At 41.3% G+C, this 24,787-nt stretch overlaps 2 protein-coding genes and 1 non-coding gene across 5 annotated transcripts in view; 2 read left to right on the forward strand and 1 right to left on the reverse strand.

The window, feature by feature from the left end:
• The window catches only part of LOC105923451 (NADPH oxidase 4), a 31,507-nt gene extending 18,336 nt beyond the window's left edge, over positions 1-13,171 (forward strand). Inside the window, exons 10-18 of the mRNA XM_012859436.3 lie at positions 414-578; positions 747-809; positions 2,297-2,357; positions 3,014-3,095; positions 4,155-4,274; positions 4,371-4,479; positions 4,774-4,842; positions 9,155-9,255; positions 9,351-13,171. Coding sequence (XP_012714890.2) covers positions 414-578; positions 747-809; positions 2,297-2,357; positions 3,014-3,095; positions 4,155-4,274; positions 4,371-4,479; positions 4,774-4,842; positions 9,155-9,255; positions 9,351-9,471 — 891 coding nt within the window. The 3' untranslated portion in view covers positions 9,472-13,171. The remainder of the gene's footprint in view (positions 1-413; positions 579-746; positions 810-2,296; positions 2,358-3,013; positions 3,096-4,154; positions 4,275-4,370; positions 4,480-4,773; positions 4,843-9,154; positions 9,256-9,350) is intronic.
• On the forward strand, positions 5,514-5,585 carry trnad-guc. The gene has a single exon. It is a non-coding gene; the product is annotated as a tRNA-Asp (tRNA).
• Positions 12,976-18,709, reverse strand: tyr (tyrosinase). 3 transcript variants are annotated; one of them, XM_036149628.1, is made up of 6 exons: positions 18,599-18,709; positions 17,509-18,392; positions 16,880-17,096; positions 14,472-14,619; positions 14,157-14,338; positions 12,976-14,063 (listed from the first exon to the last, which is right to left on the reverse strand). In XM_036149628.1, exons 2-6 carry the CDS (start codon positions 18,334-18,336, stop codon positions 13,816-13,818), a joined length of 1,623 nt encoding a protein of 540 aa, XP_036005521.1. In that variant the 5' UTR covers positions 18,337-18,392; positions 18,599-18,709; the 3' UTR covers positions 12,976-13,815. The 3 variants fall into 3 exon arrangements, with proteins under 3 accessions (XP_036005521.1, XP_012714881.2, XP_036005522.1); XM_012859427.3 differs by having other exon boundaries at positions 17,509-18,414; positions 18,599-18,706; XM_036149629.1 differs by having other exon boundaries at positions 17,509-18,395; positions 18,599-18,701.
• Positions 18,710-24,787: the final 6,078 nt, after the last annotated feature.

The raw sequence follows: 24,787 nt of genomic DNA on the forward strand, positions 1-24,787 counted from the left end.
TATGTGTTCGCCCGTGGTTGTTAGGCAACGTCGGGTGCCATAAAATCCCCTTTTAAAGTTCAATGTAAACTCCTGGCTTTACTTAGGCTTTGAGAAATTACTCTATAAAATTACCCTAAACATTTTCTGTTTTAGGTCATTTAGCGTAAGAAAAATGATTTTATTTGCAAAATGTCTAAATCAGGAGAGAGAAAATGCTTTGGAGAATCTTTTTTGTGCTTATTTAATTCCCAGGCTTATTATGCAGCACGTTGCTTCATGAGTGTTTGTTTCTTCCTCCCTATCATGACCTGTATGAAACAGGGTTATCAGAATGGAAGAAAAACAAAAACGCTTACTTACGAGTTTAATTGATCTAAAACGTTGTGCTTGACTGCAGGGAAGTTTAATTTTCTTTGTGTATTTGTGCACAGACTTGGCTCTGGGTGTCCGGTCCCCTCTGCCTCTACTGTGTGGAGCGTTTGTACCGCTACATCCGAAGTAGTGCCCCTGTTACTATAGTGACCGTCGTCAAGCACCCTTGTAATGTCATCGAGCTGCGCATGCTGAAGAAGAACTTCAAAGCTCGGCCTGGACAGGTGAACTTTGACATGTTGTCATTACTGAGCATTCTACTTTTATTGCTTCTCAGATATTTACATTTTTCTTGGCTCTCACTGTAATGTGCATTTTCCATTATTTCTTGGAACTTACATTTCCTGCGATCCCTCATCCTCTTGTTTTCTCCATCCTTATCTTTTCCCCAGTATATTGTTCTTAATTGCCCAAGTGTGTCTTCGTTTGAGAACCACCCCTTCACGCTGACGAAGGTAAGAGTGCCTAACCTTGATGCATTCCTCACGCGTGACACAACGCCAGACATGTCTGCATAAACACGCTCTTGTTTTCACAGGTACCTAAGCTTTCCGTTTCCTCGCGAAGAACGAGCACTTTGTGGCTCTAGATTGGCAGCAAGGCTTGTTCGGGGATATTACGTTTCACTGTGTTTGTTGATGTTTCAGATTTGCTTCACTTTGCACGAGAAAAACATTGTGTACAGATTAAAGAAATAGCTTTTTGCTTATATTGACCCTGATGCACACGGACTCAGAGACTCTTTGATTTCTGTATTTAGAGTTACGGTGCCTGGCAAAAGTTTTTATTCCCATTTTGTCACATTATAACCGTAAACCTCTATGTGTTTTATTGAGATTTTATGTGATAGACCAAGACTGTTAAAAATCACAAGGTAAACCTAACAAAACACGGCCAATAGCTAAATCCTACAAGGCCAGAGGAGAGCAACATTCAAAGCAGCAGCCAAGAGGCCCAGGGTAACTCTGGAGGAGCTGCTAAGCTCCTGAGCTCAGAGGAGATGATCCATTAGTACAGCTAATATTTTGCACTGCACACAACCCGCCTCTGTACATGTGCTGACACAACAAACGTGGGGATAAAGATACTGTGTTCCAACAAAATGCAAAATGAAATTTGACCAACATAAAAAAACAAAAACAAACTGGCACAGCACATTTGCCTAAACACACCATCTGCACAGGGAAACATTGTTATGGCAGGGTCAAAATGTGGGGATGACATGCATCATCAGATGCATGTCATCCCCACATTTTGGGGATGACATTCATCCCCGTGAAGCTGGCAAGAGTCAATAGGAAGATGGATAGAGCCGATACATCACAAGGCTGGAATAAAGTTAGTTGAAGGCCACAAAAGAGTTTATATTAGAATGAAAGTTCACTGTCCGGCAAGACAAAAATGCTAAACATTGTTGAAAGGGTTTAGCTCAAAGCTTTGTTACGTATTTAACTGGCCTAGTCAAAGTCTAGACCTAAATGTGATTGAAAGTTGGCTGAGCCGGAGTTAATTTGCTAAAAAGATTTGACAAAAATGTCAGTCTCTGGATATGATAATTGTGACAATACATAAAATCCCTTTAAAATACATAGTGAGTGTTTGTGATAAAATGTCTATAAGCTTAGTGGATATGAATACCTGTATTGGTGTGGTTGTGTGGTGTTTGGGCAGAAGGTTAGAGACTCACTCTGACAGAAAGCAGACTGACCCCTGAGGCTGGCAGCGCTGCAACAATAAGGCTGTGTGCGCTCTCATGTGCGTTGTTAAATCTAATGAAAAGAGGTGCAGCCTTGAGCTGCATAGTGTTCTTCAGCTGTGTGCGCGTTTAAATCTCACGTGGCAGCTGGATGTTTTGCGTGTGTGTGTGTGTGTGTGTTTGCTGCTTTATAATAAACATTAACTAACAGCATGTGGTTTTCATTCACTCTATAACTCCTTACAGTGCCCGACTGTCAACAGGGAGACTTTCGGCATCCATCTGCGAGTCGTGGGAGACTGGACGGGTACGATCCAACTGTAACACACACACACACACACACACACACACACACACACACACACACACACACACACACACACACACACACACACACACACACACACACACACACACACACACACACACCGGATGGAACGCAGTTTATGTTACCCCCACTGATTTCCACTTGTCTCCAGGGAGGATGCATATCTGAAAGCTGCATTTAATGTGCTTTTTATGTGTGTGTTACTTTATCCCAGCATTGTTCCCATGGTTTTATTGTCCCGTTGGAAAACTTGATTAGGCGCAGGGTCACAAGCGCATACAATGGATTGTTGTTGCAGAGTATCATGTTTTTATTTTAAGATACAAATCTCAAAATGAGGATGATAGTATTTTTTTTCCACTTTAAACTGGAAGCTTTAAATGAAAGGGAAACGTGTGTGTCAAGAGAAGTCCTGCTTTGCCCCCCAGATCACTACAGCGGGTTTTAGCTGAAGCTATGGCCTTAGGGAGCGCATGCGTGTGCCTGATCTTGCTGCTGGCCACAGCCGTGCTTACATCCTTTCAGAAGATAGGGAAGCTGCTTTGTTTTTGGTGGCCCCTTAATATGCCATGACGGCATGCTGTAAAGAAAGTGGAGAACAATGAAATGGGATGCTTCTCCTGTTATCTCCTCAGAGCGTTTCACACAGCTGCTACTTCCTCAGCCAAGGATGGACGTGGAGATTCTTCCCATGGTGCAACAGAGGACATACCCCAAGTAAGTTTCTGTGTGTGTGTCAGTGGCTGTGAGAATGAAATGTTGGACGAGTTTAGAGATGAAGGCTCAGGATCACAGAGAGGTCAGAAGTCATGGACCTGCTAACCACTCATTCTGCTGTTTTTAATCTTTTGTTGGGGTTCTAACCTGCAGCCTTAAATAGTCAGAGGAGATCTCAGGAGTGGGGGAAGCAAGATTGAGGTGTCAAATTTGCTGTCCACAGACAGCAAAATGGGACAGGTCCCAATATTGAACAAAGTGCACCACAGTGCCCCCCTTTGTCCAAAAGTGGTAATTATGGTTGGCCTCACACGAGTTTCAGGGCTTTCAGTAGATTCTGCATTTGACAGCACAAGTGAGCAAATATTAAAAGTGCAAATAGATTTTTGTGTTAATTGTTTTGACACAAGTGTATAAGGAGCACTTATGGTTGTGTTTGTGTTCCTTTTACAAATTTCCCACTAGCTTTACGTTTTCCATATTTTTATTAGGGCTGCCACAAACAGCATTTGTTTCTTTAATCTATCTACACATTTTCTGATTATGCGATCAGTTTCGAGCAGTCACTCTTAACGATGGTGCCGTGACACACAGTGGGTCGCCAGCGCTGCCTAGAGGTCCTTTAGTTTTTTTTACCTCTGGGCCAAAGGATGGAAAAGTCTATGAATTACATAAACCAGAGATATTGCTTCTTTATTTCACAACAAAACCTTAGTGTCCAGACCCTTCATCCTGTAACTTGGAGTGTTCTTATATTTTAGACTGCGTACACCTTTGAGAGCTCAGACAGAGCCGACCAATGAAAGTAGCCAAACTCAGCTGATATAAGCACACCTACAACTAACCCTGAAGACTGCAGCCAGGGCCTTCTCCTGTGTGTGTGGTTGAAAAACCCTCGTACCGGTGCTTCTTGTTGTTTTAAAAGTTTACAAAAAATAGAAAACAAATTTATTATTGACTAAAAGGATTGATGTCGCTGAAATACAGTCTTCCCCGATTACGTCGACACCTTGCAGTAGCCGTATTTCTGTTTGTATTTCTGTTCACATTTGTGATCAGGCTTTACATCGATGGTCCATTTGGAGGTCCGTCTGAGGAAGTGTTCAACTACGATGTCAGCCTCTGTGTTGCCGGAGGAATTGGTGTCACGCCGTTTGCCTGTGTACTGCAAGCTCTCCTGTGAGTTGTAGAAAATAAAATCTGATTCAAAGCAGCGGATGATCACAAGTATTCATGTGCTTCTGTCCATCTTACTCCCTCCTGTGGTCCGCCCAGGGATGGCTGGAGGGGCTTCAGGTTACAGAGGCTGTACTTTGTGTGGGTCTGCAGGGAGCTTCAGTCATTCTACTGGTTTGCCGAGCTGCTATGCGCCCTTCATCAAAAGGTCAGGACCAACTCTCTGTTCCTGGTTTATTAAATGCACGAATGTCATAAATTCAGTGAAAAGAGGATAGGGGTTAATAATGTAAGAAAAAAAAACTGCAGCACTTGTGAACCTTAGGGTTCACTTTGAATCACTCTGAACTTAAGTTAATAGAAACATATAACATCACTTTACACTTGGTATTTCTTATGCGGTATGAAAAAATGAAAATACACTAGTGAGTATTATATCTCTTGCATAGTATTATATATTTAATTATATCTAATAATCTCTGCGTTTGTGTTTCTTCATCAGCTTTGGCAGGAGAACAGACCGGACTACTTTAATCTGAAACTCTATGTTAGTCAGGCAGGCGACCTGCAGGTAAGCATGGCCCGCAGCTGCACACTTTTCCTTTAAAATAATATAATTTAACTGTATTTTATTGTTGCTTAGACATTACTTGATCTTTAGACTTTATCTGTGTGTTTTTCTCACCTTGCCCACTAGAGGGCAGTAGATCTCAGAGAAACAAGCTGCAGCACAAACTCCAACCTTCTTTCACTCTGAATGTGATTTTAAATTGTTTCCTCTTACTAAAATATTACGAAACGAATGCCCGTCTTATTTAATAACTGATAAAAATAAAATAAAACTGTGGACAGCCTTCAGTGTGCATTATGTGTTTATCATGTAAAGATAGAAACCCTACTATAAAATCTGTTTTTTATTACTATCTTAACCAGAACAGAGCATATAGATTGGTGTGCTTTTCAAACATAGTCCACTGTGGTGCTGAAAATTGGTTTGAACTATTTTAAATCATTGTAGAAAGGTTAAACCTTTAGATACAGTTCAATGACATGGCCACTGGGAGTAATCAGGCAATTTACTCCTAGTATATTGCCTCCAAACACACAGACAACATAATTCTTATAATTAGTAATCAAAAAATTCTCAAAATTAGTAATCAAAAAAGAAGATTACACAACTGTTTTTCACGGGACATGCGACTGGTTAGTATTTCTACAATTATGGTGTCTATCTGTACCATCTCCTCGTTAGTATAGTGGTGAGTATCCCCGCCTGTCACGCGGGAGACCGGGGTTCGATTCCCCGACGGGGAGTGCACATTCTTTTTTTTTTTTTTTTTTTTCTCCCCACAATGGCTTCCTGTTTCACAGGTCAGGTGACTTTAGCACACAACGTAACACCACATACCAGACCCAAATAGCCTCTTAATGAAAGCTTAAGTTTTACTGACTTGCTTTCAACAATAGCCTGCAACAGTTCCAGTCTTCCTGGTTTGTGGCGTGTTCAGACTTTGACGCCGCATAGAGAAACAGCTGTGTGAGATTTTTTTTTTTTCTCTCTTTTCTTCCAAGACAAGCCCACATGCAGACAGGAAATCGGATAACACTTTTGTTTGCTTCGTTACTCCGTGTTGACCGAAAGCTCTTGACCCGTAACAGGCGGTGGAGGTGACCTCCCTCGAGGTCGGGTTACAGAGGGGAGAAAAAAAGCGCTGCATAGTGCTGAGCATAAAGACGTCTCGCCCTAAGCTTTGTCTTGTGCAAATGAACTCAAGCCGAGTTTCACAGCTTGTGGGTCTCAGCTCTTCTAATCTTCTGCCGATAAACTCCACAACATACAAAGACAAAGACATACTTTTACAAATTGTTCGCTTAACAGAGGCAGTCATTTTGACAGATCGCTGCAAAGTTTTGGGAGTCCAGCAGAATAGTGTCCGTTTCTATTATGCTGCAGAGTTTTGTTTGTTCGCCATAATTTTCAAGCTTTTTAAGCACAAAAATAAAAATATACACACACTACATTGCCAAAAATATTCACTCGCCTGTCTTGGCTTGCATATGAGCTTAAGTGACATCCTGTTCTTAATCCCAAGGGTTTAACATGACGTTGGTTTACCCTTAGCAGCTGTTATGGCTTTAATTCTTCTGGGAAGGCTGTCCACAAGGTTCTGGAGTATTTTGAATGGGATTTCTGACCCTTCTTCCAGAAGTACATTCTAGAGGTCAGACACTGATGTTGGGTGAGAAGGCATGGCTCTCTGTTCGAAGAGGAAGGGGGCCATCTCTGAACTGTTCCCACAAAGTAGCGAGCATGGAGAGGTCCAGAATCCTTTGGTATGCTGAAGCGTTCGGGGTTTCTTTCCCTGGAACTAAGGTGTCAGGCCCAGCTCCTGGTAAGCAACCCCCATGTCACGAATCACTCTGAGGACCTGGAAATTCAGCCACAACACATGAGCGAAAGTTACAGTGAAAGAGTTCAATTGAAACAGAATCAATGAAACGGCTCATGAATTCGGCTCGTCGTGCAAAACTCTGTGGGAAGAGAGAAGAGCGTGGTGACTGGGATGAGTTGGTGACAAAAGGGACCCGAAATGTTCACTGCTACTAATCTGCAGCGCTTTACGGCAGGCAGAGCAGCAGCTGTGGTGACGTCAGAGATGGTTGGCGATTAGGAGCACAGAGAGTCCGTCTAGTCACGATCAATGGAGCCCTCCTCTTCAGTCTGAGACACCAATTATCCGCTATCCAGCGTCCAAAAACTAATGTTAATGTTCAAACAATGGTCATTCACAGAGAGGCAGGTGAGGTGATACCTCCTCAGGGTTTAGGCGATAATCGGTAGTCAAGAGGCAGAGCGAGGTTTGATGTCCAGATATCAGATCTGCAGTGGAGATCTGTCCAGAGCAAGGCAAAGGGGTAAATCCATGGTCACGGAACAAGGTTGAAAACAAAAGCACCAGAGAGCATGGAAAGGAAACGCTGAACTTCTGCTGACACGAGACAGTCAATAATCTGGCGAGGTCCATTGCACTAATCTTGACCTAATCTGAAGGCCACAAGACGTTTGGAGGTCTGTACCGATTGACTCCACAGAAAGCTGCTCTCTATGTGCCTCAGCCTCCGCTCCTCCATCGGTTTATGTGGCTATCCACTTCATTGCTAAGATGCTGTTGTTCCCAATCGCTGACAGCTGACTGTGGAATATTTAAGAGTGAGGAAATTTCACGACTGGACTTTCTTCACAAATGTTTCTATTCTGCATGTCTAGGTGCTTCAGTTTATACACGGTGGCCATTCAAGTGAATGCAACACCTGATTTCCATTATTTGGATGGGTGAGCTAATAAATTTGGCCATACAGCGTATATGAGATGATTTTTTTGTTTGTGGCCATCAGGGGGTGCTGGGATCTTTTTCAGGGCATTTATACTTTAATAGAGTGGTGTCCAAACGTTTCCCACTGTGAGCCTAAATTGCCAAGTTAAAAGTACTGGGGTCCATAATTAAAAGCTAAATATAATTTAGCTGTGAATTATTTTCTATTTAACCTGCTCAGCAATAAATAACACCTGCAATATTTGAATTAAATAAAGTAGAAAAGAACAATCTCAAAAAGTGTCATTCTGTATCGGCTCTATTTCCTGAAGGGGCAGATTTGTGCCATTCTTGAACTTTGGTCAGGGGGTCTCACAAAATGATTCCAAGGGTTGCAAAGGGCCCCTGGGCTGCACTTTGGAGACCCCTGCTTTAATATCTTTTAAATATATTTATACTCATTGTGCACAAACAAAACATTTGTCATCAACAACATGCCAGAGGCAAATCAAATTCAGTTACAGAGCAGTTGGAGGAATGGAGCTAAATCTGAGCTGTGTGGACCACCAAGTAGGGCTGGGCGATGAATTGATTTTATCAATTAATTTTAAATCTGCAATTTATGAAGATTTCATTTTTGGAAGATTAAGATATTTTTTCCCCAATGCTCTCCTTGGCCTTTCATGAAACTACATTATATACTATACTCTGCACTATATCAGTCCTGAAAAGAGAAGATGTCTTGGTAATGGCAATGTCGACTGAATATATTTAAGAAAATATATAGTCAAAATACTCTGAAGAGGAAACTTTTTCTTTTTTACCCTAAGAAGAGTCACTTTAATTAACAGCTTGTATTTAGTTGCGTTTGGAATTGAAGTCAACTCCAAGATGAGATGATTTTTTTTTTCCAAAATTATTTCTGTAATTTGTTTTTGTGAAACAAAGTGGAGAAACAATCAATAAATCCAATTTAGCAATTTAGTATAATAAAGTTGGAGGTTTTATTTCAAAGCCATATCGCCCAGCCCTACTACCAAATAAGGATTTCCTCTTCCTCTGAGCAGTTTCCCCTCTACCTAGTGAAGCGTCCCAAATGCACGATGCTGCCACCACCTTGTATCTGAGTGCGTCGGCTGTGTTCATGGTTATGTGGAGGAGCTTTTGTTTTCGCCCGTACACTACATTTTTTCCATGTAGACTATTAAGTTTAAATTTTTACATCACGTGACCTGAGCACCTGTGTCCACACGTTTTGCTGTGTCTTTTGCATGGCTTGTTTTTAAACTCGTAGCTTTCTGTCTCTAATGGCTTTCTTCTTGCTGCTCTTATTAAATGGAAGACGGTAAATGTTTTTAAAGTGCACGAAATATAGAGGCTTTTTCTTAGCAGAATTTGTTTGTGGGGTCCATAAATGCACCAAGAAAATTTAATTTAAACTTGATTTGAATAAAACTTTGTGTTTCTGCTTATCTTCCTTCGATTTGAACAGTTGTTTCTAAAGCGCCTTCAGGAGAACAATTTGTTTTGTTTTACTTCTTCTTTTTATTTTATTTTATTTTTGTTCAGAGCATGTCCGAAGAGCGGTTCCGCCCGCTTGCGTCGAGGTTGCTGGTAGGTCGGCCCAGGTGGAAGCTGCTCCTGGATGAGATCGGAAGAAGCAACAAACAGTGAGTACAGGAGGAGCGGTGACTGAAGAGCCAATTCTTTGTCTTAAGAAGCAACGCCGTTCCACCTGAAAGCCTTTCCTTCCTTTGGTTTTCAGAAAGCGAGTGGGAGTGTTCTGTTGCGGACCAAAAGGCATCTCCAGGACTCTCCACAAGCTGTGCAACTCAGCCCGATCATGTGGGACAACCTTTGAATTCAACAAGGAGTCGTTCAGCTGATTGAACGTCTCGGCTGGCTGGACTGAATGGAGGGATTTTTTCATTCATCTTAGGGCAGGAAGCTCTTTATCTGAAGTTCACTCCTCAATACCTTAGGAATCTCTCCCTGTCAGGAGTCATTTGGCATTAAAGAGACGATCCAAAAACTCCCAGACAAAGATCAGCCCGACGTCCAGCATGTGATTGTGTCAACATGAAGCAGAAGCCTCATGCTCAGAGTGCGCGCTCCGAGCGATCTCGTGTTCTTCTCGAGGTTTGACGCAACCCCTCTGTGGAGATCTTTATTTTCCTCACGTTGGATTCTGGTGTGAGAACGACCTCGCACTAAACCTGCCAGAAGATCTCTAAAACCAGAGGGAGTCCATTCTTCCAAGTGCAATCACTCAGGGAGGACACAGGTTGCTCTCATGCAAACAGTGCGGTGAAAATGCTGCAAGATACTTAGCAATTTCTGACCCAGAGCCGAGGTTTAGCGGCCAGTGTCGTCTGTGTAAATACTTCAAATATGCGATAGGCGAGGCTCCCAGTCTCTCACCAAATACACTGATAGATGTTCAGAGAGATGTGAGGAAGTAGCTTCAGCCAAAACCAAAAGGCACGGCGAGCCATCAGAGAGGATCAAACTCAGGGTAGATGGAGATGGGATAACCAGAGGAGCTGAGTCCCAGGTCAGTGTTGGTCAGACTTCGCTGAGTGATTACTTCACTCCAGGCTGGTATCCAAAAAGGTCTGTTTCAACATGTTGCTGTAGTGCTGTCTGCTTCCAGTCTTTGTTCACCTCAGGATTTATGTTTCTGTTATTATTAATTTAGCATACTTAATGGATATCTTATGCCACAAGAAGCCTTGATAATCTTGTTTTGTTTGTGTCTAGTTCCCGTGCGGAGGTTCAGAGAAACTCGGTTCTTACAGCAAATCGATATTTGCCCCCTCACAGAATTCTTCTGTTTTTGGTCAAGCTTAAGAGTAAGTACAGAAAACGACAACCTGAGTACACAAAAGGTGCTGTTTTCAAATGCCGATTTCATTCATTAAAGAAAGAAAGCTGTCCAAAACTTAAACGGGCTGTTCATGCTCAAAAACAGAGATTCATAATACCTGACAGCATTTATTTTTCACATAGGTTGGATTGGATGGCATCTTCCCTAATAAGGAAATTTATAATTTGAAAATTGTTAATTTTTAGTTAATGTATTTTTTATTCTAAAGATGTATGCAGTTAAGTGTGACACAAAAAAACGAAGAAATCGATAAAGTCATTTGCACTTCCACAGCAGTCAGTCTTAGGGTGACTGCTAATGATTTATCACTTGTAAGCATCGTGGAGAAATAACATTCTTCTGCATAATGTCCCACAAATCACCATTTTTAGACACAATACGGATGTGGGAGATTCATTCTCAGTCTCATACAGGCATTTTCTTAAAGCAGAGCTATTCTCTCCATCAGTGAAATCAAATTATTCAAATCAGTCCAATTTATTTAGTTGACATCTCAGCAAAACCCTGTTTATGTTCCTTGTTTTGTTAGTATTCCCTTCGCTGAACACGAGTTTTATTTTTTTTATTTTTATTTTTTTGCCATTATATTGGTGCTGTTGTTTGCCTTAAAACGCAGCAGAATTGCCAAAATTTCAGGGGGCTTCAGAACTGCTCAGATTTAAAAAGAAATAGTTCAACACTACAGATATGCTGTGTAGTTCTGCGCAGTAGTTGCATATAATGCCATTCATTCAAAAATGCTTAAACTGGGATTTGATCCAGCGATTGAAGTTGCATCAGGACACCCTTAGTTTAAAATAAATGTTGAAGCTAATAAGAACAAGGGTGCATGAGGTCGGCTCTGCGTAGACTGCTTGGTATAAACCCTAGGAAGATGTCACGTTAAAATCTGAAGGATTTCCATGAGAAGCAGCTAAAAAGCAGTTGTCACATTATCCGGTCTTATCTCTTCACTTTGTCACTCCTCTGTTATTCTGGGCTCATTGTGCACCAAAGAGATACCATCACAAATGGCCTAGAGGGGCCTTCACTACAAATCCAATCAGTCTGTTTTTTTAAAAAAAATTTTTTTCTTGTCAATGAAATGTTTAGAGCAATTAGGAGGATTTTTTTTATTAAGTTATACTTATGAGTGCTTGCGGTGTGTTTTTAAGATTTAGGTCAGTATTTCTTTTCCGGTATACAAGGAGTACATGTATTTAAATGTTGCCTATATAGCAAAATAAAGATGTTTCCAGGTGAAGCCACAAGTCGACATACACTGTATAAGAAGTCAAATATTTACTCGTCATTCAATCAAAATAAACTTTGCCTGTTTTGAAGTCACTTTGCATAACCAAAGGTATTTTAATTTATTTTATTTAGAAGGCTACATATATAGCTTTAGTATTTACGAGAGTTGCCTATTAAATGGTGTAAAGTTTGGGTATCCATCCAGTACATTCAGTACATTGAGATCAGTGTTATGTGTCCAACCACCCCAAATGATCAACTTTGTTGTCTTTAGACCACTTTGTATATAATTTGGAGGTATGATCAGGATCATGGTTCGGTTGGAAGGCTCCCTTCTTCTTCCCTGAGTGGCGTTTCAGCCCATGTCAGTACAGGACTTGGAGTATATCCCTGAAAATAATAACTTGATTCCAGCTTCGGTCACATCTTCACAAGGTATTTTGCTTTTATTCTGGGGTTGAGGCGCACGCTTCACACAAAAACTCGTTAATGTCTGGGACGCAGAACTTCAAGAATACCTTGTCTGGACATCCCCGTGTTGTTTTATACTTGTATGTTATTATTTGAGCAGATGAACTTTGAATATGAGGCATCTGGAAATTGTCAAATTTCAAGTAATCTAAGTTAAATTGTTTAATTTTCCTTTGGGATTAATAAAGTATACTTGAATTGAATTAATGTCTGACAATGAGAAAAATTTTGCCTTTCTACACTGTGTATGTAAACTTCTGGTCTCAAGTTCGTTTAAAAAGTACTTTTGTTTTTGTTAGGAGAATTTTAGCTTCTAAAGTTTTTTTAGTCTCACAATGTAGTTAAAAGTTCCTGAAAAACATGTAAAAATATTAAATTATCCATTTCTGTGCTGAGGCAACTTCTATTTTCAAGAATAATGGAAAGTAAAAACTCAAAGGTTATTTTAATTTTTTGTAGTCTAATTCAGTTTGTGTGTATTGTTATGTAACCTGAGATCAGTTTGTGACAGTTTCTCTGCCAACAGCACACACTTTGATTGCTACAAATCTGTAATCTGACACTTGAAACCAAATGAAAGTGAACTGATAATGAAAAACAAGTCTGTGACACAAGCTGTAAGATGAGGTTTAAAAAACTCTTTAAAGCACTCTGCAGCAACTAAATGATAAAATACTACTTATCGGCATTACAGTCTTACCATTTCAAATGAGCAATCATCTCTGGGAGAAAAATTGTTGCGTATTTTCAATGCATTAAATCACGGAAAGAACAAGTTTAACATTAATACGACTCGTGATTCATTTGGGTCTTAATCCAACACTTTATTTGCTTTTGTAAGATAAAACATTTTATTGCACCATACTTTAGCACCATTGTGAACTCGCAAAACCTGGGTTGGGATTTATTTCTCACCACTATAGAAGAGTGCAGAGGTGCATCATGATCACAAGACAGACTTGGCACATTTTTGGCCAGGCGTAGTTTGGAGTTTCTCCGAAATGCTTGCACAGAGAAGATGCCGATTTGAAATTATATGCAGAAAAGCAGGCTGGACTTCAGTTTCTTAGCTCAACAAGACCTAGAGAGGGTGTTTGCTCTTCACGATTGTAATAGCTAAGCATAAGGAGGAAATCCACGTGACGTTCATAACCTTCAACAGTCTGAGCAAACGGTACCAGACCTGAAGTTGTCCTTTAGCAGCATCGGAGACATTTAACATTTAAAGGCGGCCCCATTCAGTGAAGTTAAAGTTTTGACACCCTACATGTTTCATGTAAACAGAATTACTCTTACTGTTTTGGAAATGATAAAAAAGTATGAGATAAATAACAGTTCAAGTTACTGAGAAAAACGTTCAAATGTGATGTGCCATCACGAGTGAGTAAAGATAATCAGTATGTTTTAAGTGCAGCTCTCTGAAAGTCAACGACTCTGCTCACATAAATCAGGTAAGGTGGGAAATATGTGTTTTGCTCTCTTCTATGAAGCTTTACTGGCTCATCTCTACCTGCATCTATTGCCAAATTCATCGCAAGTTGCCTTGTGTTGCATCTGATTGGCCTTTTTTTTTAACACAGTTAAGTCCTGAATAGTTTGAACATTCGCGTGCAGCTGTTTGGATAATGTCTGCTTTTGGTTAAAGAGTGGTTTGGTACGACGATGAGCCTTCCTCTGAGCTGCTCTGCAGCAGTGGCTGCCTCTCTCCGTAGCTCGATGCCCTCTTCTTTCTCTGGTTCCGCTTCCACCTCCTCCTTCCGACGACAAGCAAAGCGGCAATAATCGAAGCGATCAAAGCTCCCAGGATCCCGGCCCCCAGCAGCCACTGCCAGATTTCCTGGGCATGCTGCAAGTAGGGGGTCAGAAACTCCTGCACAAACCTCTGGCCTGTGGAGAGGCAGAGGAAATTAAATGCAACTAGGGGGCAAAAAGATGCCAGAAAACAAAATGCAGTCGACATGTTTGACGTTATGCCCTGACCTGGATCCAACAGGTAAGCATACTCATATCCCAACGCCTTGTTGGACAGGAAGTAGTCTCCGTTTCTGTAGAGGGGCAGGAAAGGTACCATGTAGTAGCCGGCATTATGGCCAATGGGGGCGTTGGCTCTTGGGTAGCTGCTCCGGGGAGGCTGGTGGGTCCTAAGCCAGCGCTCAAAAATGCTACAAAGGACAAAATGCAAGATCCAAAAGTGAAGAAAACTTGGTGGATTGTTCAATCAGATAGCTGTCAGCATCCTCCATCGATAAATGATGCGGCTTGGCCTCTAAATGCTGCGCCTTGCGCCTGGTTTACCTGTCAATGAAGGCATGGTGCAGCAGGAACACGGGGTCGTTGGCTGAACCCTGGACGGAGGACATGGAGCCGTTCATGAAGACGTGCAGGGAGTTGTGCATGGTGCTCTGGCCTGGCACTGCTTGGCCTGTCTCTGGGCTCGCAAATCCTGCAGGGCTCAGCACAAATGGGAGTAAGAGTTAGAGATAACGGTTAAATAAAGAAAAAATGCAAAAAAATAAATAAAAATAAAATTAGTGTAGGCCAGATGGAATGGACTTTGTGAAAAATATTAGGGAACAGTGGAAGTATAGCAAATGCATTATTTGGTTTGTGCATACAAAGCTATGCAAAGACACAGTCTAACACTACAGAAGGTTATTCTCCCCCACAGCAGACACACTGAACCATCTGAAAGGCCTTCAGAAGGCAAGATGAATAGCAGGTATTTATGAAAACCTGGAAAGCTACAGTGGGAGGAAGTTTTGATGTCTTTGATATTTTGACAGAGTTGAATGGATGTACAGTAGTAAGGTCTTACTATTCATCCTTAAATGTAATTTAAAGTCACCAGACTGTTTCACTTTAAGAGAGTTGTTTTTAAAAGAATGTGGGAAACCTGAAGCTTCCCATTCAAAGCTGTCTGTAATGTTCTTAGAAGGCCTGATAATCCTGAACTGAATTACAATTGTATTAAAATGTATATATCATGCTATTAAGTAACCCTGACAGACATCAAATATGCTTTCAGGTCCAATTCTAGACATTTGCTGGGTTGGTGGGCCATGGGACCTGGGAACCCGATTGATGACTGCTTGCAGTTCTACTTTAAAAACTTATTGGTTTTTGCGCTAAAATGTGACAAAGTTACCATATGGAGCTGAATTGGGGTAGTAAAGTTTGTTAGAAAAAGAAATTGAAACTGAAAAAATATTTGAAACCAAAAAAATCCAACTCGCAAAACTAAACAAAACAACAAGAACAAAAATATTTGAAAAATTTGAAAACTATTTTTCCCAGTTTTTGTCAGTTCCTGCTGTCATTCATGAGTCCACACCCCTGAAGCACCGCCCCCATGCTAAAACAGGGCCAAAAGTTTGAAACTGCAAAGAAATCTGGAAGGTTAAAAAAAAAAAATGAATCTGAAAGATAGTTTTGAACTTTTTTTGAGTTTCAAATTGTTTTCCTTTTCAAACAAACTTTGTGATCCTAATCCAACTCCATACAACCATTGTCTTTGACGGTCAGTACAAAATATTTCCCCAAAAGTCTTGAGGATTATCAACATGTTTTTGTTTTTTGGCAAATTTGAGGCAAGCCTGCAGTGGTTTTGACCATTTTTGCCCAGTCCTGTTCTTATTGTTGAATTAAGAACACTGTCTTTAAATGAGGCAAGAGAAGCTTGCAGCGCTTTAGATGTTCATGATTGCTGAAGATGAGTCGGTCAGCTCTAAATGTGGTTCACCACTGGTCCATGTTCTCTCCTTTGGTGAAAAATGGCTCTCACTGTGGTCTGTCCTAAAGTAATCCTAAAGCCTCAGAAATGGCTGTGTAATTTCCCTTTCCATGCTAATCAATTTCAATAACTGTTTTTTTTTTATCTGTGCTTGAACTTCCTTAGCTCAAGACATGATATTTTGCTTTGTGAGATCTTTTAGCCTACTTCCTTTTGTCAGACAGGTTCTGTTTAAGTGATTTCATAATTCTGCTGGTCTGGCGGTAATCGTGCCTGGGCGTGGCTGGTGAAACTGTGCAAAAGATTGAAATTAATCAGTTAATTCATGATTTACCAAGATAGGAAGTTATACAATCACTCAATTGGTCCAGGTTGGTCTAGTACATATAATGAAAACCCTTTTCATTATACGTACAAACACAAGAGCTGCGACTGGTTGCTCATTGATTTAGGCTAATAAACAATTATTAAAACAGAAGGGGGCAATTGACATGAATAGACTGATTCCTAAACAAACTTAAACAAACTTTTCCCACATAAATGTAACAAAATTTGAAGATTTATCTCCAGCTGCTGGCCAAATGAGTTTGATACCATGTTAGTGTCCATTCTTAAGACAAACACAAGCATGATTCCCCATGTATAAAATCATGTCCCAACAGGACTAAAAGAATATTTTAAAATGACATTTACTTGGATACGTAATTCAAACATCTGCTTCTCGTTGCACACATTTTATTCCACAGCCTTTCTGTTTTACTTAATGTTTCCAAGTTTATGTTTGTGCCACGTGAAACTGGACAACGCTCTTTCACTAAATGACCTTTGTCTTTCAGCGATAAACACTCTGCCCTCCTACATATTTTACTTTTCTGTGCCGCCTTCCGTCCTTTTCCACGGCACGTAACACAGCAGGCATTTAGAGTAGGTGTTTAACTCACGGGAGTGTGAAGAGAAATGTTTGCATGTTTACCCTCCAGGACGTTTCTGAAGCTCATGTTGGCGAATCGGTCCATGTTTCCCGTCTCGTACTCGGGAAGGCCCACGGCGAAGTCCACATCAGCTGCCGTGGGAAGTCTGGGCACGCGGTTGCTGTCGTGGCTGCCCGGATTACGCAACAGTGGACCCTCTCCAGTGGCGTTGCACAAGGCCTCTCGGTTGTTGTACTCCTCGGGCTGCGTGCAGATCACCTACACCACAGCATATGCAGACACAAGTGCTACTTAAAACAATGTCAGTGTGCAGGAGTTGTCACATTAAGAGCAGCTGCATGTGTTCTCTAAATAGCCGAGCGATATTGATTTTATCGATAGGTAAAAAAGCAAAAAGTGAATGTCTTCGAGGCTAAAAAAAACAAAAAACATGCTGTCTTTGATCCTCTGTCTCTGATGTAGGAAGAAATATTTTAAATTCATCTTTTTTAGGTCTTACTGGTTAATTGACTATAAATCTTGAATGATTTCAACAAAACGTCCAACTAAAGGATTTTTCTGTGCGATTAGGGAATTGAATTAAGTAGGAAAAATAGGAGTGTTCATTCTCTTTACATCTGCAGTAATTGTTTCCCCAGGAATGGATCAGCGTAAGACAGATTTCCCCTACCTTCCACGAGGAGAAGACAGAAGCAGGGCTGATGAGGTTGGGATTGAGGGAGTTGCGTCCGCCCATCAGCGCGTCGGTGCACACCTCGCAGGACTCGGCGTTCCTCCAGTCCCAGTAGGGAATGGTGAAGTTAAAATCCCCCGTAATCTTCCTGATCTCGTTCTCCCAGTGAAGCAGGAAGACTCGGTGCCAGGGCAGGAATGCCGCGGATTCGTGGGCAAAGTCGATGTCTCTCCACACGTTGCCCGGCCCCCCCAAGAAGGTGTCTCTGGAGACGTAGTAGTGTATCCAGACAAACAGGTCGTAGGTGTTGATGTCAGAGAACATGGGGTTCTCCCCGTTTTCCCCCATCTCGGATCTCGTCGCCGTGGAGATGACGTAGTCAGGGTGGATGGTGTTTTTGGCCAGGTTGAGGTAAGAGATGAACTTCTGCTGCTCGACGGTGGACATGGTCATGATGTTCCTGCGCACCGACTCTCTGTACTGAGCGCAGTTTGCTCCCCAGTACCCAAACCTGCATTCTCCGCAGTTGAACCCCCCGTAGTTTCCGGCACAGCGACACGTCCGGTTGAAGAAAGCCAAGGGCCAGCGCTCTCTGTCGTCGATCCCGGCGTGCGGGTACTGTGGCCCGTTGGGCTCATCTGAGACCAGAACCTCGGTGCAGAACCCGCGACCAGACAGGGCCCCGCAGGGCGAGCCGTCTCCTTCCCAAACCGGACAGCACTCTTTGGTTCGAAGCCCCTCGGAGTTGGCACAGGGGCGAGGGAACTGGGATAAACAGACCCCCATGAGGTGCAGCAGAACAACGGACCCAAGCAGGTTCCTCATGATGAAAAAGACGCTTCGGTCTCAAACACAGAGGAGATGTTACCATGAAACGGAACCTGCTGCCTCTCCAAGCTTTAGCTGACAAGAAACGGAAAAGAAGCACTGATTAGTAGATTCACTGTCGAGAAGTTATTTCTCTGTTATAGCAAACAGAGACAGACCAAATCAATAGAACATCTCAGCAATAAGCAAATAGAATGAGCCGAAAAATGCAAAAATTATTTAAGAATCAATGTTAGATTTGGGTGATCCTCTAACCTACCATGTAAGCAGCTTCTAAACCTCCCTCGACCCCCTGTTTCACGCACCAGGCAGCCGTCTCCTGCTCTCTGCCTACTCATTTAGCCGTTTTTGGGGGCTGTCCTCTGAAAAAAAGTGTGTGATTTCATGCACTCACTCACACACACACATTAATACGAGCGTCACATGCTCAGGATAATACTCTTGATTCCTTTCTTCACTTTTCCTTGAGACCAGCTGACCTCGGCCTTTCATACCTCGGGCAATAGAGGGAGGTGTTTATGTGGTTATGTGTGCACCATTCCACCCACCCCCCATCAGCCGCCCTCCGAGCCCCCAACCCTCTGGTCAGAGTCTGGGCAGAAACGTACGCATGACCAGATCAATGTCTTCATTCTGAAAGTCAGAGGAAAAATTTGTAAAGATGAGAAAGTGGAAAACTGATGTTTTACGCTTATCAGAATCGGAATTCATGCTAATTTGACACAAACATTGGCAGGAGTTTCCTTTTTTTTTGGGGGGGGGGTGGGTGCAAATTATTTAAATGTTGAAAATTTTATTAGTTAAACTTACTTTTGTCAGTCCTGCCTGCACATTAGAAGTACAGCAAACCCACTTCTTGCATTTCAGCAAAAAATCTTTAGCTTACAAATTACAAAAGAAGGCATTACAAATAGTAAAGGTGGATTTTTTTCCCCCTCTTAAAGTCATGAATCATACTGTATGATTTAACTCAGTGGGTCCAAACCTTCGTGGATTCTGACTCAGAAAAACAAACAACTGAAGAGACTCGTGACCCCACCTATGAATTCAGCATTTAAGTTAATTAAAATGGGTTCAGTGACAGAGAGAATCTGTATCATCTGCTAGTGAGTGCTCTTTTTGATCTCTTGTAACATTTGAAGCATAAATTTGCTTTACCGTGCTCCTTTTTTCTAATTAAACCGCTGAGTTAAATGATATATTAAGGCCACTGTGTCAGATCGAGTAGCTTTTTAACCACACTATGTATCTTTAATCTCTGAAAAGCAGTAATTCTGTCTCAGATAACTTATATGAAGGAGGGAGCATTCATTTCATTTAACCAATCACTATGTTGAAAAATAAATTAGCTAATGGGCTGAAAATGATTAAAAGTGTCTTCTGTCAGTTAAAAATGTCAGTTCAAGTAAAGATATAATAGGAAGCACTGTTCTATTACAATCAGTTTATGGTCTCTTTTTTTATTCCTATTTTGTCCCATTCAACCTCAAGTTTTCATGTATGCTGTTGGGATTTGGTGTGACAAACATAAAGAAGTGCATTGTATAGAAGTAGAAGTAACACGTTTTTTTTTTAATTCTTTAAAAATAAGTTTTAGATAAAACACACTATAACCAATCACTTGCAGAGTTCTCCTAATTAGGAGCTAGAATACTCCTGTTTGCATTTTAATTTCTGTATAAATCCAACTGTTGTGTGAAGGCCTCATGGTTTTGTTTGAGAACATCCAGCAACAAACAGCATCATGATGACTAAGGAACCCGGCAGACGGGTCCGGTAGAAAGATGTGGAGAAGTTTAAAACAGGCTTAGATTACAAAACAAGCCTTGGACATCTCACAGAGGACAGCTCACTCAATCCATCATCCAGACATATTAAACATTTGGCACAACTGCAAGGGTACCAAGGTATGGCCATCCTCCTCTGGAGGAGCTGCAAAGATCCACAGCTCATGTGTGAGAACTTGTTGGCAGAATAACCATGAACTGTGCACTCCACAAATCTGCTTTTTATTGCATAGTGGCAAGAAGAAAGCAGTTGTTGAAAGAAAGCCATATAAAAAAAGTTATATTTGCAGATTGCCATGGTTTAAATAATCGACACACCAAACACGTGGAAGAAGTTGCTCATATAAGATTTTGTTCTATTGTCGGCATCTCCCTGCCTCTCACCCAATGACTCTCCTCCACAAACCTGCAAGTGTAAGTGAGTATATGCATTGGGTGAAGGGAGGGATGTTCTACATGCAAAGGGATGTGTGGAAGAAAACTAAGGCAGCAGCAGTTTGCTATGGGAATGCTCTCCCTCAGCACAGGGCACTAAAAGTAAGTACAATTTGAGCAGGCAATTATCTGCCAGTGGAATAGGTATTTTGACCCTTTAAAATAGGATAATTAAATATACTGCACTTGAAATAAGATGATGGAGATGAGTTGTTCCTAATTTAAGTGCAAAAATCTTATTCCATTGGCAGATCATTTAAACTTGCCTGCTCAAATGAAGGATAAATACATTAATTTCAATAAATGTTTACTCACTTTTAGTTCTCTTTTTGCAGTGAGAGGAAAGCAGGTTACAGCTGACAGGAAGACGGGACGCACGGGGCAGAAAAAAGGGACTGAAAAAGAGTTCAGACTTGGGTGGATGTTCACCTCCCAGCAGGACAATGACCCTAAACGTTAAGCCAGATCTACATTTGAATGTTTTAGATCGTATATAGTCGTGTGTTAGAATGTTCCTGTCGAAGCACAGACCTAAATTCAATTGATAATGTGTGGCAAGACTTGAAAATTGTTGTTCGGAGATGCTCTCCATCCAGTCTGACTGAGCTTAAGCTGTATGTCTAAGAAGAATGGACGCAAATTCAACAATATTTGCAAATGGAAAATGGATCTCCAATTTGATTCTTAACATAGCCACACATAAGAATTGTTGTTCAAAGCTATGTTAATGTCTGACTGCTTGACATGTTTGCTGCTGAAATGTGTAGATAAAAAAGTCAAAATAACTTTCTTTATATAAAGGACTTTCTGTCCTGTCTTGGAACACCACCAAAAGGATCAGATTTTTGATCTGGATGCAGTTAATACAGCGGCGAGCAGGTAAAGCAGGCGTTCTCATGCTTTGTCTTGTAAACTCCTCCTTCAGGAGCTCAGAAAAATGTAATTCTCACAGTCTTCATCCATCTTTATCAAAGGCAGAGAAAGCAAGAACATAAAAACACTAAACTAAATTTTAGTTGCTTTTAAGACAGCCCAGTGTGATCAACAAATCCCTTCCAAATCAAATTTGTTTCATTTAGTATGACTCTATTTTCCTCTGGATGCTCCATCTCCTGCAGGGATTCTGTGATGAATGACCGTTGCTTGCCAAATGAATGAAAGTGGCAGGTACAGAGACTTGATATTCCCCATATCGCGCGGTGACAAGCGCGTTTTACTGAAAATGACAACAATAATTCATACAGGCAGCAGCACGATATAGCGCTTTAATGCCGCTGCTGTTTTACACCGAGAGAAATTAAAACACAAGCTTTGGCTGTCGAAAGGAAAATGCATTGGGAAGATGAGCACACACTGAGTTTAATACATAAATTGATATTATGGCATTCACACTATATTTGGGTGTTTGACTTAAACTAAATGTTTTTTATTTTTATTCTTTTCATGACTGCTACTACTACTGCAGTGTCAAATGATTGTTGTGAGGACAGTATTACACAAGCCCATGCTTAGTGTAGACACAAGAAACAATGAGTCCTTGAATGTTTTTCTTTGGACTAATTTAAAATATTGTAAAGAAAGTATGGTTAGAAATAGGTGTCGGCTCAAGACTTCACCAAATCTCATGGTGTGCCAGTCTGGAGTAAAATTACCATGGTTTAAACAATTATTCTCATATCTACTAAAATAAGTTGTCGTTTAATACAGTTACACCGATGTAGTCTGTAACCTTATTGTTATTTTCATACAATAGCGAAAGCTAAAATCAAGAACACTGGCAGTAATTAACATTCGTCTTTAAACAGATTTTCTCAGTGCACAGGATATGAAACTTTTCTGTTTTGCTCTTTTTACTGTAACAATTTGAGTCTAACAAGGTGATGTTAGCCGTCATTTATTTAGGCTATCAGCCCCGTAGCCATCCAGCTGTCAGTAAGTTGCAAAGGATTCCCTGTAAGCAAAGCCTGAGTGTGGTATCCTTCTATTAGCCAGCAAGCAGGCCGCAGCAGCGACGTGATGGTAAAGGTAAGCACCATACACTTAAGGAGTTTTCTTATTTCTTAAAGACATGAATTTCATCTGCTATTCATCTGCTGTATATAGTTTAAGTTGTTTTTGTTTGCCTGACACTTCTTTGCTCTCTTGCACAGTTTTCTCGCTTTTAAGCGCACGATCCAAAGTATGCTGTCATGGTGAGTCAGGTACAAGGACTTGTATGGAAATATGCACAAAAAGAGAACATGTTTAAAAGACTTTCAAACTTTTTAGACTAAAGAGGTAATCCAGCTGTTTGGCCGGCTGTATGGCAGTAGAGCAGTGCTTTGCAATTCTTATCAATGAAAATTACTGATGCTTTTAAAAAGCCAAATAAGCCAATCATTTTAAAATTAAACTATATTGTTAATTATTTTGAAATAGTGGTTTTAAATGTTTTTAAATTGTTTTGTGAAGCACTTTGTGACTGCGAGCTTACTTACCATAAATGCAAAGAGGGGGACATTTTCTGTGATAATTAGCTACTCTCTGACCTGCGTAATAAAACAATATAAATTAAAACACTGAAGCCTTTTCCATTGCTCTGTAGGACACACCAGAGGAAGTTTTGTAATTAAAAAGCCCTCTCTCCATCTCGTCCACCATGCGGGACGTGACGATCACCAACGCAGCAGAGGTGGAACATTCTAGGAGGAGAGAGTTTTGCAACCACATGCTCCAACCCCTCCGGTCCAGTCAGCCCACTGCAGAGTTCAGAGTCATCGGTGCGAGTCCCAGGATCACAAGCCGCTCACATGCTGCTGTGGTCAGGCACGGGATGCAGCTTAGCTGGCTGCAGGAACGCAGTAGAGCGCACAGGAATGCCCGTCACAGGATAAACCTGGCCTCAGGGGTTCTTCTGAGAGAGCAGAGTACAGACGCACTGTGTGTATTTATCTGAACTCACATGTAATGTCAATTTACGGGAGTCAAGACCAGCGACTCCTTGATATCCCAGGCACCGCATGATGCCAATGAAAAGTTCAAAACTGATCATTTTTGTTCTTCGACCAGGCACAAGATGGCAGTATGAGCTGGTTGTATGGAGGGATCCTGGTCCGTATAGTTGCATTCAGTCGGTTACTGCATGCGAAATGGCAAAGAGGAGGCAGACCACCGATGAAGAGACCAGCTGAGCTCACCTCTTTCTGCAATGCTTCAGATCTCAGATCCCTTTTGCATATCAGACTCTGACACTGACTAATGTTTTGCTACAAGATGACAAATGTAGAGTGTCTGTCTGTTCTAGATGGAAAGTATTAAAGTTTCCAAGACAGTCTGTAATTTTTTGAACAGACCAAAAACAATCGCAATGTGTAATTAGGAACAGTACACTAATCCTGCCTGATTGATCTTTGCTCAGAAAACATTACATTGCAATAATTTAACTCACTGCAAATTAAAGCCTGTATATGTTTTGTCTGTCCTTTTATTTTGCAATATTTTTGAATGTGTGTGTGAATGGGTGAATGACTAAGACTGTAGTGTAAAGCGCTATACAAGTACAAGCCATTTACCATTTAGTTGTCAGGATTTGTTCTGATGTTCTGAACCCGAACACAGCCACACACTGAGCTTAGTTTCTCAGAGTCTTTTAAAGGGATGGGAGCAGGTGGATGTGAGAGAACTGGAGGACAGCGGGTGCTGCGCTGGAAAACCAGGACACCTCCAGAGTAGGAGAGTGAGCGCTGGGGTTGAGGCAGCGCTGACAGCACAGCAGGGAGAAAGTTCTTGGGGTGCTGGAGTAGCAGCAGCACCAGCAGCACCAGCAGAGAGATTACTTGGAGGTAGTGATGGGACATCTGAAGCCAGGCTTTGAGGCGTGTACCGAGTAAAAATGGGGCGTGTCAGATGAAGCCCCGCTTCAGAGCTTGTGTCATATTGAGGAAAATCACGTGATCAACCACAAACGGGGCATCGCATTACATCTGCCACGTCATTGCTTCATTTTGCGAATCATTTTTCAAAATAAAAGCGTGATGAACCCCATTGCTTCGTTGGTGAGGTCATCTGCCGACGATTTACCCGTCAAAAACCTGAAACAGTGAAGAAAAGTCCTGTTCCCAAATAACAATTAAACCTAAAATCCTAAAATTTCTAAATTTTCTTTTGTTTGATCAGGAGATGCATCAGAATCACTCATCAAAAGCAGACTAAAAGCCATTGGAAGAGGCAAACTCTATGTGTAACTT

This window comes from Fundulus heteroclitus, chromosome 18, assembly GCF_011125445.2.
Source record: "Fundulus heteroclitus isolate FHET01 chromosome 18, MU-UCD_Fhet_4.1, whole genome shotgun sequence".
Taxonomy (NCBI): Eukaryota; Metazoa; Chordata; class Actinopteri; order Cyprinodontiformes; family Fundulidae; genus Fundulus; species Fundulus heteroclitus.

Bases quoted from the DNA above. Each gene is read 5' to 3' on its own strand.
- tyr (XM_036149628.1), bottom strand. From the start codon at position 18,336: ATGAGGAACCTGCTTGGGTCCGTTGTTCTGCTGCACCTCATGGGGGTC. The intron at 14,620-16,879 runs GTAAACATGCAA...TGAGCCCTGCAG, and splicing joins CTTCAGAAACGTCCTGGAGG to GATTTGCGAGCCCAGAGACA. The intron at 14,339-14,471 runs GTAAACCAGGCG...TGTCCTTTGTAG, and splicing joins CACCATGCCTTCATTGACAG to CATTTTTGAGCGCTGGCTTA.